The sequence below is a fragment of the Epinephelus lanceolatus genome, chromosome 20, assembly GCF_041903045.1.
Source record: "Epinephelus lanceolatus isolate andai-2023 chromosome 20, ASM4190304v1, whole genome shotgun sequence".
In the NCBI taxonomy this organism is placed as follows: Eukaryota; Metazoa; Chordata; class Actinopteri; order Perciformes; family Serranidae; genus Epinephelus; species Epinephelus lanceolatus.
This window is the reverse complement of record NC_135753.1, coordinates 11,359,916-11,373,270: the sequence shown is the minus strand read 5'-3', so window position 1 is coordinate 11,373,270 and position 13,355 is coordinate 11,359,916. Positions and strand designations below refer to the sequence as shown.

The 13,355-nt window shown below is 40.3% G+C and overlaps 1 protein-coding gene across 1 annotated transcript in view; it reads right to left on the bottom strand.

The window, feature by feature from the left end:
* LOC117264879 (cadherin-18) overlaps positions 1–13,355 on the bottom strand; it is a 129,573-nt gene that overhangs the window by 94,106 nt on the left and 22,112 nt on the right. Inside the window, exon 2 of the mRNA XM_078162634.1 lies at positions 6,649–7,210. Coding sequence (XP_078018760.1) covers positions 6,649–6,879 — 231 coding nt within the window. The 5' untranslated portion in view covers positions 6,880–7,210. The remainder of the gene's footprint in view (positions 1–6,648; positions 7,211–13,355) is intronic.

Sequence of the window (13,355 nt, the reverse complement as noted above, 5' to 3'; positions counted from 1 at the left end):
ATGTACAGTAATGAGATTATTAGAGTCCCGGAAGCAACTCTGACACTCATTTAATGGCTTTGCCTCTAACTGCTGCTAAAATTTGATATTTGAATGAGACAGAAATGAAACCGTCAGCAGATCAGCTTTAGAAAACATGAAGTTTCTGCCTTGCTCTGGCAGTGAGTGAGGGCAAATGGCTTTAGTCTCAAGTGTCTAAATGGTGCTAATATGTTTGAGCATTTCAGCCAGAGGACAAGGGAATGCACTTAGGATATTATGCATGCCTGCACAGACACCAGACATAAGATTCAGGTGTTACTTTCTACAGCTGAAGAATCAATGGAAGCTCTTTTGTTTGGCAAAATTGTGGCCATATCACGGACATGGCGCTACGGATACATTTCTATCCCTGACCAGATAAAGATGAGCCTTTCAAAACAAAGTCTACAGATCACAAATGAGAAAAAATCAATGAATATCTCTTTGCCATGTGAACACACAACACCTACTGAATGTACATGTTGGTGTACATTCAATATATGCATGTCCGCCCCCTCAGTAGGCTGATTGCAAAAAAAAAAACACTGTAGCTTTTTAAACAAAAATCTACAACCCTGTTTCAGAAAATACAAAAATGTCAAGGTCAGTTTGTTGCATCTAAACTCCAATAAGGTCCATTTCGGATATAACACTACACACGTTAATATGGACAATTCCCAAGCCCTTGCAATGCAAGATACTTTGCATGCCGCAATCAACATTCTGAGCTTCCTCTGAATTAGAGTCATGACCTCCAGAGCCGCAGGTGACGCTATTGCTAAGCGGAGAGCATAGTAACGGGTTATGTTTTTAATCAGGGTTTATGACCCATTGACTTGCTTCCTTCAGCGACAGGCAAACAGTCGGAATAATAATCAAGTAATTTAAATTGGCACTTCTGTGTTTAGTCCAGCGATGGAGCCGGCTATCACTCATTCCTATTGAAACGGGAGTGTCATAAAAATAGGCCGGACTCGCCAAGCATCAGTCGTGACAATGCTTAATGGATTTTAAAGCAAGGTCCCTGTTAGGTGACAGAAGCCAAGATCCACACTGATTGTGACAAAGACTCATCACTCCACTCTGCAGTTTCCTTCGCTACAAGGCTCTACACAACTTTTTGGGGTCTTTTAGATTATTATTTTGGTTTGAAAACCTTCAACTTAACTGCTTAGTTCAGTTTAAGACTGTAGTCTCCTGGTCAACTAGTCAATTATTTGGTCACTATGCTCTTGTCCGACCAAGGTCTCCTTAGTCAAATAATCGCTGTGTTAATTTCATAAGGAGCAAAGTGCTACATCAACAGCTTTCCAGGATTAATCCATTATTTCCTGCGGCGGGGGACAGGCTAAGTTACCTGTGAAAATGGGGTGTTTTCAAAACACCCCCGTTGTTGACAGAAAGTTGAACTCACCCACCCTAAGGTTCAGCGTCGTGGTGACGCAGACCTCCTGTCTGTTTCTGTATACTGACACCGTTTCCCTCAGTGGAAACGAAGCTTGTATTTACTTGTATTTCACAGATAAGAAACAATAAATTGTGAAAACAGTAAAGCCTCCACTAAAATAGCATTTTAAGTCTTGTGTGTGATTTATCCTTTAGGGATTTATACTCCGGGATTTATCCTGGCTCCATATGAGCAGAGGAAATCTCCCCTTGTCGCTAGGCTAATGGATACCATGTAAAATGTCGTAGGCTGGCGCAGGAACTGCCCATTGGTCCGACATCCCATTGTTCCGGCCATATTAAACCCATTGTTCTGAAGTCCGTTCCGAAATCATCATGATGCCCTGTGGTTAAGGTCTGGTTAGGTTTAGGCACAAAAACCACTTGGTTAGAGTCAGGAAAAGATCATGGTGTGGGTTAAAATGAAAAAGAAAGTGACAAACACATAAGCCGTGAGCCTGCTCCGCCTCAAGCCTTTCCCAGCTGACCCAGAGCCGGTCGCGGCGCACCATCAAGGCAGAAGTACGCCCGCCGGGAGCCGTTCAGCACCGTGGACCGTCGGACTAATGGGATGTTGGACCAATGGGCTGTCAGACCAATGACATGGACCCGGCTGGCGCTAATGTTAGCATGTTGTATTTGCTTGGAAAACGTGTTTAGTACAGGACAGTTGTTTTATTAGTGAACCTTGTGAGTTGTAATGGAGCCAAACTATGTGCTGTCACCTTTGTTAAGTGTTGCTGTTGTCCCTGGTTTTATATGAGAAGAGGAAAGATCACTAGACGCTAGGCTAATTTATGCAATGTAAAATGCCATAGACTTGTGCTAATAACGTTAGCATATTGTATTGGTGGGGAAATGTGTCCATATAAAGACAAGTGTTTGTCTGTGAATGCTGCGATTTTAAGTGAAGCTGATTTGCGTACTTGTCTTTGACATTGTCTCTATTAAGCCATATTTAATGTGTGTTTTGAATCAACTATATAAATAAAGTCTTATTTGAACTAAACTTACAGCACTTAACACAGTCCAACTCCACCGCCAACTAGTGTTTTGGAGGTGTAACTGCAGACTGACACAGACACACCACCGCACAAGTAAAAATGACGTGTAGATTTTTTTTTTCCCCACGACTAATCAATTAGTTGAAGATTATGTGTGACTTTAGTCGACCAAGATTTTCTTTAGTTGACTACAGCCCTAGTTCAGTTTGGGTGCATCAACCTCGTTTCATGATGCAGCAGGGGCTGTATTTAGCATAAAGGCTTTAATAAACCCCTGCACACTCCCTGCCCAGCACCAAATACCAGACGGACAAATTACTAACTAGCTGCTGAGCATAGAGGAGCATGTAGCAGCTGATGAGTCACTCAGGAGTCATTGGAGACCAAAGCAGAGCTAAAATGAGGATGAATATTAGACCTATATCCGTCAAGTGTCCTTTTTTTCTATTATTTGATATATAAATATTTAACTATTAGCATACACATTCACCATATCAAATTCATAAGCTAATAAAATGGTAATGCTATGTTTATGCTAATGGTACATTTAACAATATACACATAAATCTGGACTGACATATCAGTTAAATTATCAGTGATCCAATACTATTGATGCGAGGTGAAACCATCGATACATATTGTCATCTTTAAGATATGCCTTTACTGTCACCATGTCTGTCAAAGCACACCTCCTTTCTAAATACCCCAACAGTGCTAGCACCAGGCAGACAAAGGTAAGCAGTCAAGAAAAAGATAATGAGGAGAGGATATTTACTAATAACTGTCTATTACAGGCCCCTAAATTAAATCAAACCAAAGTATCAGCAAATATCATATCTTTATCCAAAATATCAATATAATTTGGAATCATAATGAAACTCTTGATTTATAATCCTAGTTTTAAGCTCCTTCAGGTGTCCAAAATTGGCCAAAAAAATGCTGCTTTAATTCATTCATCAAACAAAGCTGCAGCCGTTTGCAGCTTAAAAGAGATAATTCCCAGTTTTTCCTTGAGCAATCTGAGGACATCATTCTGAGCTATGAAATACAGATAGAGGCTTTATTCAGTATTTTTGAACATGTTTATACTGTATTATAAAGAAAATATATTCATAACAGTAATAAAAGGGTACTCAAGTATAGAAAATCCTTTGTTATAGCCCTACTACATATACAAACATAGACCTAATTCTGCATTTATATGTGCATGCTCAGTGTCATACAATTTCCTCAGAGGCTGATAAATATTATTTCTGCCATTAGGATGTTTCTATTTCCAACAATGCAGAGTAATAATGTCACATCGGCTGTGAAATATTCCTTGTTATTTCATGTAACACTTCACTGGTTTAACACTGAAAACATTCCAATCTGCATGAACTTGTTTCCTGCATTGCAAAGAGTGGGTGAAAAGCAATTTTATGTAAAGACCTCGCTTCACTTTTTTTTTTATTTTCCTTTTCCACTGTTGAGCTATTACTGTACATACAACAAGACAGTTGCCTGATTCTGTCACAGCACAATCCATTTTTAGATGTATGAATAAAACATTTAAGCACCTTTTCTTAGAGGTTGCTACTTTGCTCTGCAAATGAACACATGATAAGACAAGGGGGTATTCCTCCTGGTCCAGGCTGAAGCACCGAATCTGTCATATCTCGTGTTATTTACTGTATATTTTAGCAGCGGCCAGACACCCAATGACAGTTCAATTCAAGGATTCCTGACTATTCTTTATATCCAACAGCTGCACCACATCCCCCGACCAAGTTGCAGCTGACAGTTCGCTGCAGTTCATATTCATTCAGGGGTTGGGGATTTGCATCGTTTTCTAAAAATTACCATCCACTCTGTAACCTGCCCGACTACTTCAAAGCACCACGCTGAGCTGATTGACATGAAGACATTCACACCTCCCATTGGGAGAGTGGCTTGTCTCCTGTCTCGTATCTGGACAAGCCTTGTCCCCTACCAAGCATTTGCGTCTCACTCATGCACAAAGCTGTCATTTCCCAAATGCATCAGCCCCCCAGAAAGGTGTCACTGGGGATTATGGGATACCTCAGGAGGATTAAAAATGTTCTTGACAGACTGGCCGCTTCACTTATTCCCAGAAGTCACTCTATGCTGTCCTTTACGTGAGGGTAGTAAAAAGTACACATAGCGTTTCCAGCAGCTAAGGCCAAGTCTTACATTATAGCATACTTGTATTATGATTGACCTTGCAGATTTCTTATCACATGTCTGCTTTTTATGTTGACCTCGCAGTAATCAGAATTCCATTTCTGTGTGCAGTATTCCAAGCATCTTATCGTGAAACGTCTGTTTCAAAACTTAACATTTTTTGATGAAAGCAATTATCGACAAAGACTGTGTTGGCAATTCCCTGTAGTGGAACTGCTCATTTGCTGCTCGCTAATGTCCAGAGTTTTTAATCAAGCAACGGGAGGAAGAAAAAAAAGAAAACAATGCAGCGCAGTACGTGCTGAGTACATTCATCCTCCTCCTCCTCCTCTTTCTCCTCCTCCTCTCCTGTCTCTGTCTAATTAAGGGTCATTCTGTCTCCTGGCCACATTAGGACACTGCACACCAGTCCCAACCCACATAATTAAATGTTTTTTTGTGCTAACCATCTGGAGACCTCATCTCTTTAAACATGCATGTCAAATTGATTCCTTAATAATGTTTATGTGTCTTCTCAGTGCTTTATTATCATCCAGGATTAGCTGTTTATGTTTATTCTGCTTTCATCAGCGGCACCCGCCACACACACACACAAACACACACACTCTCACACACTCATACACAGAGCAACAACACCCTTAAGGTAGCAGCAGAACTAGCACATCAGCCAAGCAGCCAGCAAAGCAAACAATCATGAACTTCAAAGCGGTGGACAAATTCAATGTGTAAATGAGTAAGCGCGTCTTTGTGCAGTTAGCGCATCGACGAACTGACGCTTTGAATATGCTGCAAATATCTTTGGTATTGTGTAATACTCTGGACACAATGCCTCATAAATACTGAGGGATTGTTTTTGTTGGCACAGTGGGATTTTATGGTTCATTCATGCGTCAAATAATATTAGCAAAAACATGTTTCACCAATAAATAACCTTTCTTTCCTGCGCTGTCGGCTCCCAAAGGACATTTGTGATTAAAACCCCAGGTTTATTCAATAAACAGATATTTGAGGTGGAAAGTGATATTTACTGTTGTTGTTTTTTTCCCCTTTTACCCCTTTTTTCCGAGCATGTCATCTCTCTTTTCTTTCATTTTCCCTTCAAATGGCACCGTTGTTGAAATACAGACATATGTGCAGTCAGAGGAGCGTTGTGCCTTTCTCATTCTCTTTCTCTCGGAGTGCAGTTGAGGGGATTAGTCTGTGCCTGAGTGCCTAGAATAATGATCACTGCAGCGGAGAAACACATTTTAACATTTCAGGAGATAAGGGCAGGCAATCTGGAAGCAGAGGACTTAACCAGCTCCCTGTGGCTTAATGTGGAGCTAACAGAAAAGTCACCACCAACAACCAGGCTACGCCGCACCCTATGCACAAGCAGAAAGAATGCCCACTCCAACCTTTCCACTATAAGGGACATCAGTCACTCTGAAATTACATTCAGAAAAAAACTTCTAGGCACACTGGTTTACCATGTCCCCAATGCACGACTGTCCAATTTCTTGCTGCGGTGGTTCATTTCCCACCAAGAGATCAAATCTGGGTTCATTTCCCACAGAGAGACCAAATCTGATATTTCACTTCAAAGATAGCTTGATGTAGAGGGCTATTCTCACTTTCAAACTTAATCCACTCTTGCATAGCTGGCTTCCCCGAGCGGCAGACATGCTGAGAGGCACTCCTTAATTACAGAGAATAAAACATTTTTTGGACATTATCATGAGAGGAATTCGGTCAGACATGGTAACGACAGAGGAAAAAGCCACACACCTTCACAAATGAGCCCTGAATTTCCACATCAGAAGATAAAAAAAAGCACGTGTACAATGCCGACGTGGCAATCTACCTCAATAGAACAGCTTGCTCCTGCTGTAACCCATTTCTCAATAAACAAGAGGAGAGAGAAAAATGCCAAGTAAGCTGTTCAAAAGCAAGTTCCCTGGGATCAAAAGATTTCTTTTTTTACAGTTGCAGTCAGTTCAATGAAACATCCTACCTTTCCCACGTACTGTGCTTCTGGTCCCATGTGTTCTTCTAAAACAAAGAACTGATTCCAGATCCAGCCACGCTTAGGCCTGTGGTGCACCTCCGTCTCCCCGTTGGCCAGTTTGGTCTGGTTCTTGGAGGGCACTTTGGCGGGGACATGGTGGCTCGCCCCGTAGCACCTCTGGATGAAACAGAGGCAGACCAGAAAGGGACAGAGACAGGAGGTGGTGGATATCCTCATGGTGGCGCGTGCTTTTGTAAAGTTATCCCCGTGTTCCAAGCTGGTAAGGTCCTCCTGCCACCACCGCCGCAGCCGCCACAACTAGCCACCGCTGCAGGCCCGTGCAGTAGTCCCAGCAAAAGAGGAATCTAAATCCAAACTAAGGAGATAGCGGTCCTGGTAGATCCTCTAAGGTTCATGGCCCAAAGCCGAAGGTTTAATGAAAAAAAAAAAGAGCAAGATACATTTACATTATGGAATTTCCCAGGCTATGAGATGCTGTGCACTGTCGTGAACTTCTGGGTAGTTTTACCAAGAGCAGAGGTTAATCCCAGAAGCCATTCTGGATTTCCTGGGAGAGAGAGAGAGGAGGGGAAAAAGAAACACAGAGTTGGAGATTAATTTGATGGATATTAGAAGCTAAATGTCCACTAATTCCCTTCAATTAAATTGCGACTCATAAATCCTTACAGACGAGGACATGCACTTCAAACTGGTCGAGTAGAAACAGGCAACAAGGAAATCTAGTTTTAGTATTCAAGCCGTTTTTTGCCATTATGCAGATAACACAAACAAGTTTAGACTTGAGGAGTCACAGTGCTATTAAAAGGTTGCCTGTGCCTATAAGGTCAGAGCGCTGCGTGGTGACTGATACGGCCCTGTGAGGTCAGAGTCATGTATCAGAGCAGAGCAGCGCCGGCCCTGTGACTCAAAGGATAAGTTGGCTTTATTTTTTAATAAAGCCAACTTATCCGAAAAAGGTTTGATTTGGATGTTTTAACACAACCGGGGCACACTATGAGGCTTATAGTGTGCCTCAGCGCGGTGACTAATAAGTGTGGCGGGAAGAAATACATTTACCATGATAAGGACAGACATCAAGCCACTCAGACGTAAGGCAGAGGGGGATTTTTTAAAAGGTAGTGGAATGGAAAAGACAGAGGGAAACTGTTTTTTTTTTTTTTTATCAAAACTACATACTGAAGATGGCATTGAAGTAGTAAAAAATAACTGCAAGCTTTGTTGAATGTTACTGGGCATTCAAGTGAAGCTCTGCTAGTCTTTTGCAAGAATGTGTCTTACACCTGCATGTGTAACCCTGTGGTTTTACGGTGGAGGTATTATGGAGAACCCTCCAGTCTTGGGGTGGATTTAAAAGCGAGATATATTATTTAAGTGCTGCTGAGGCATGAAAATGGTCCTCACTGCACCCCCTTTTTATTTTTTTTTATGGATGAGGGGAAATTCTATCATTTGACCATGCTGCTCTGAGATGCCCTCCAGTGTGATGTCACAACTAAATGATTTTACAATCTTATTTAGGTTATTATACAGTGCTATTCAGTATGAATTCTTTCTCAAATTGAGTACGCTGAGTTGGAGCTTGCACCAAGAGAACAAGTGGATGGTCAGTTTGCAAACGCGACAAAAGCATTCTTTTCATTACATTATCACTGCAAAGCATCCCTGAAATAAAACTAAATTTGATAAGCACTGAACTGTCGTTTGTTTTGCTATTTGTCTTTTTTTAATCAAAGTGTGGCAGCTTCTGTACATGCAGGACGCCAAATCTACCCCAAGGCAGCAGTACCGTCCAATGTCAATAGCTCAATAAAAAAACAAACCTAAAATTTATCTTGAGCTAGCAACAAATATTAGATTTTGACATTGAGACTGAAGTATATCCTCCAAAAGGAATTCTATTATATTTACTCTATGGAGATAACACTGTCAAAGGCTTGCCCAGGTAAGTAAAATGTTGGAGGAAATTTTTCAAGTATTCTTTTGATAAATCCACCTCATATATGTCAAATCTTAAGGCTTACGGATGTATTGCACTGCTGGAAAGATGGTCTCTTTATAAAACTGGGCTGTCTATGCAGTAGAAAGATGCAGATGCTTTTGAAATTGGTGCTACATGCCCAAAGAAAAGAGAGAAAAAGGACTGGGGCATTCGCTATTGCTAAAGAGCTAGAAAACCTACAACCACCAGAATGCACTGCACTGCTTCGGACCAATAAGCACTCCCACTGGTGGGTAACATAATGCAAGTTGGTCGTTTTGATGCAGGAAACAATATGGCAACCTGCTGGTACAGAAGCTCTTGAGTGTAAAACGATGAGCTACAAAATGTTTCTGGAAACATCTGAGGTGAGAAAAAGCCAAAGCAGTAACAGAATCTTTTATTTTTTGCTTCCATTTTTACAATACAGGAAACAGTATGGTGCCCACTTCCTGTTTACAAATTCTCATATTACAGCTTAACAGTGCACTAAAATATATATCTAAAGATTTTTTAGATGGAAAAAAGCAATGCAGTAACACAATCTTGGTTTACATTTGATTAGCACTGCCTGGTTTTATTGTTTGATGAGAGTTTGGTCTGAGTTTGAGATGGAGAAAGAGACGCTTTTGTATTCTTTGTGTCTGCGGTGGTGGGCATACAGAAATGCCAAATTACTATTTATAGTTTGAGCAACAGCTCTATAGCCAGCGAAAAATCTACGAGATGAGCAGGAAAATCTGGGTGCTGGTAAAATGGAGGGAAGTGTACCACAGTTCATTTACACTATACTACCCACAATGTTTTTCACACACTAACAGTTAAAAATAAATTTTTAAAGATTACAAGTCTGGCCCCAATTCTCTACCATGGCCACTCGGCTATTCCGTGTTCACACAAAGCTCCCCAAAGATCCGCAATAAAAGAGGTGAGTGAAGAACACAAAGGATTCGGATTGTTTTTGTCTAAATACCGACTTCAAATTGGGACAATATTTCAGCTTTTGACTGACATTTCACAAGCACAGAAGAAGGCAACATGAGACAGTCCTATAGTGGGGCCAGTAATAATGCCAGCTGACAGATCACGGCAGTTCATATTCACTCAGGATGTTGAATCTGCAAATCAGCGTGGTGAAGAATGCATAATGTGAGCTTACAAATAAACAGCTTGTGTCAGTTGAGGCTGATGTGAAACACTTTGACTTTTGATGTTGAAATGTCACCAATTTGCTTTTGAGCTGGGATCAGGCCCAAAAAAAATCAGGCCTGACCCTACATAAACCCACGTAGTTTCTGTCCAGCAGTTTAATGCCCGAGCCTGATTTTAAAAAATAAATAAATAAAAAAATAAACAGAATTTTCAAAGTTTAAATATTATTTTTAATATTAAAACATTTCTTACATGCTAAATTCAACTGCATTTTTTTTCAGTGTGGCAACAGACATGTGCCTATTCCTGCTGAATGTGCAGCACAGCCCCAAAACAGTCTAATGCCATATATATTAAACAGAGACTGTAAAACATTTCTCCTCATTAATAAGAGGCAGAAGCCAGGATGGGTTGTGTTGGCACAGCCCATGCATTATTCATGATATGACAGAATATAAGATTTCCATAAAAAACAAACAAACAAAACAAAATTCTACTGAAATTCTGTGAAATTACATCCCAGGCCCAATCAGGTTTGGGCAGAGAATTAAAACGCTAATATGCTTCTTGGACACGCAGTAGTCATACCAAGTTGTTACAAAAATAGGAAAATGCCACCTCTTGAAAGTGAAAGCCAACTACCTGCATTAACAAGTAAACTTTAAGTTGATTACAGAGAAATGTGAGTCAACACAAACAAACAAAAAAAGCAAAGAGAAGTAAGGGCACTCTCCCATGAGGAATACTAATGACAAGATGCACCAAAGTCTCAAAAAACTGACTTAAAGCAGGAGAGTTGGTCCAACACTCAAAGTGCTCCAGTTGAATAGCAGCTTTGTGGGGATTATCAGGAGGACAAACACATGTATTTGATATTTAATAGGATATAGGAGCTGACAGACTTCAAAGGCAGCTGCTCTCTATCTCTCACAATGCATGTGACAACATAAGAGAGAAACGCGGAAACGAGACATTAATGCAACTTACAACTGTCACATACTTTGAAGGATAATCACTGAATTATTATTTTTTCATAAACATAAATATTTTCTACACATATATGGATTAAGATTTGCTTAGAACCCCTGACTAATCCCCATGTTTCAAACATCTCGACATGCAAATTACGCAGCTCAACTATAGTTGTTGGTGATGTTGACTAAGTGCAGTGGGTCTAACGGGTAATACCTACTGCCAGCCCAGGCAGTGAAAGGGAAGGCAGAGTCTGTTCCACATTGACTTGGATTAAAGCAGCAGAGGATAAATACTCAGCCACACACTAAACACGTGTAATCTGGGAAAAGATTCTCATCTGCATAGGTAGAGCTACGCCCAAATCCTTCTGCCGCTGCTCTCTTCCAAAATGATATCAAGCCCTGCAAAGAATACTGATGGAGTTCTTTCGGAAAGCTTTTCCCAGAGATTTTAAGGTTACTCCTCTTAGTTCATTGTGATTCAATAACTTCACACTGCAACCTACGTAGTCGAAGCACCAGTGAGAAAATTGTGGTACCTCAATGAGTCAGACTCTGTGTCAGAATGAAAATATCTTTCCCATTGGTTTCACTTTCACCTCCTGGGGCTCTCTTCAATCAGTCTTTTAATTGACTGATTATCATGCCGATTCGAAGCAAAAGAAAACATTTCAGGGAGCCATGAAATCAACAGCATCTGGCTCTGTCAATGGAAATAATTTCTCCCCTTTTTATGATGATGATATTGTTTTGTGCAGCCTTCTGCCCATGGCATGTTTATATATATGTGCAGCGTTTAACAGGATGGGTTATGCACAGCGGCAGCCACAAAGATTTTGGCAGGATGCATGCAGACGTGGCTATGTTTAAACGCACATGCAATTCTGTTTTGATTTGGCTTTGTTAATGGGCCACATCCTTGCACTGGATGACATGCCACAGCATTACCACACAGGCCTGTAGTTTCCTTTCCAACATAAACCCCATTCTGTTGTGAAAACACTCATTAAAGCACCGAATGTGTCTTCATCTGCTGCTGAAAACAGCCCCAAACAAATGCACTATTTCCTACTGTTTGACCAACGTTTGCTAAAAAAAACAGTGCCTAGGTGTTTAAAAATTACCTCTTTTAAAACTGAAACTATATATTAGTGTTGGGAATACTCTGTTAAAGTCAAGTGTTACTTAATTCCACTACTTTTAGACATGTAACTAATTCATTTTTCGAATAAATAACACTATAACAACGACTGAAATTCAACTTCAACTTCAACCGTGGTGATACATGGACAGGTGAGCGGCACTCAGCCTATCTGTTTTGTGTTTGTGTGTTTCAGAGAGACAGACAGAGGCAGGGAAAGAAAATGTGGAAGGTGGACTATTGCACTATATGCTGTGCTCAAATGGAACTCATGAAATCATGTTTAAATTTCCACTTACGAGGTTTTGAATACTTCAACAACAGGGCAAGCACAATTCCATTTGAACGCAGCATTAATGCTACTCAAAATGCCGCAGGATCCACCGGTTGACCAACACAACAGTAGTCACCCAACTTCATATCAGCACAAGAACTGGTGTGAATCAATCAATCAATTAGAGGCATTAGACTGCCTCTGCACACAATGACCAACAGTTCAGGCAATTTGAGCTTGCATTCCTGGATATATGGATATCATTTTTCCCTCCTTTAGATCAAGGACAATAAGGCCTAAACTGGAGAGTTGTAGTCTATGTCTGGGATTGTAAGGCTTTTTGTAAGCTTTTTTTTTTCTAAATAACATCACTTTTTTTCCATAAAGCCTAACATGATAAGAAATTACCGTCAAATGTCTGAGAAACAGTCATTATTTCACTTTACTCTTAACTTTAGTCACTTTACTCTTAACTTTAGTCTTAAAAAATAACCTGCCTTGACATGAGGGCTTGTCGAGGCAATAAATAGATCTACCACAATATTGTGTTTTGTGTTCCACTACTTGCTTTTCATCAGAGTGATAATGGGTACAATCACAGCTAAAACTTGACAGTTGTCTTGTCCCACGCTATGCCACAGCAACACTAGAATTATAGTTATTTGTGTCTTAATAAGAAAATTGAAGCAAATACTTTAACGTAACACAAAACTTATTTTCCCTAGTAACTAATCACTTTTACATGCAGTAATTGGTGAGGAATTCAATTACTTTTGAGAGCAGTAACTAATTAATAATTTCAGTAACTTGCAAAACACTGTATATTTTTCACCTGTTTTCAAAGGGAACCAATGGGCTTGGCAGACAGGATAATGTCAATGAACAGATCTGCATATATTTGCAGAATCTGTGAGCAACAGGACAAGATTTTGGTATTGGAAGCATCCTGGTTTGTATTTGTAGTATTGACCAATCACTTTTGAGCGGCAGGAAAACAGTCCATGTGGAGAGGGTTCTGAGATTATTGGAAAATATTGAAAGACAAAAAAAAAACTAGGGCTGTCAGAATAATGCATTAATTTCAATTAATTAATCAAAGACAAAATGATCTGTTAAAAAAACAAACACTGATTAATGGCGTTCCGTGATGCTCTTTGACCCGGTGCATCACTG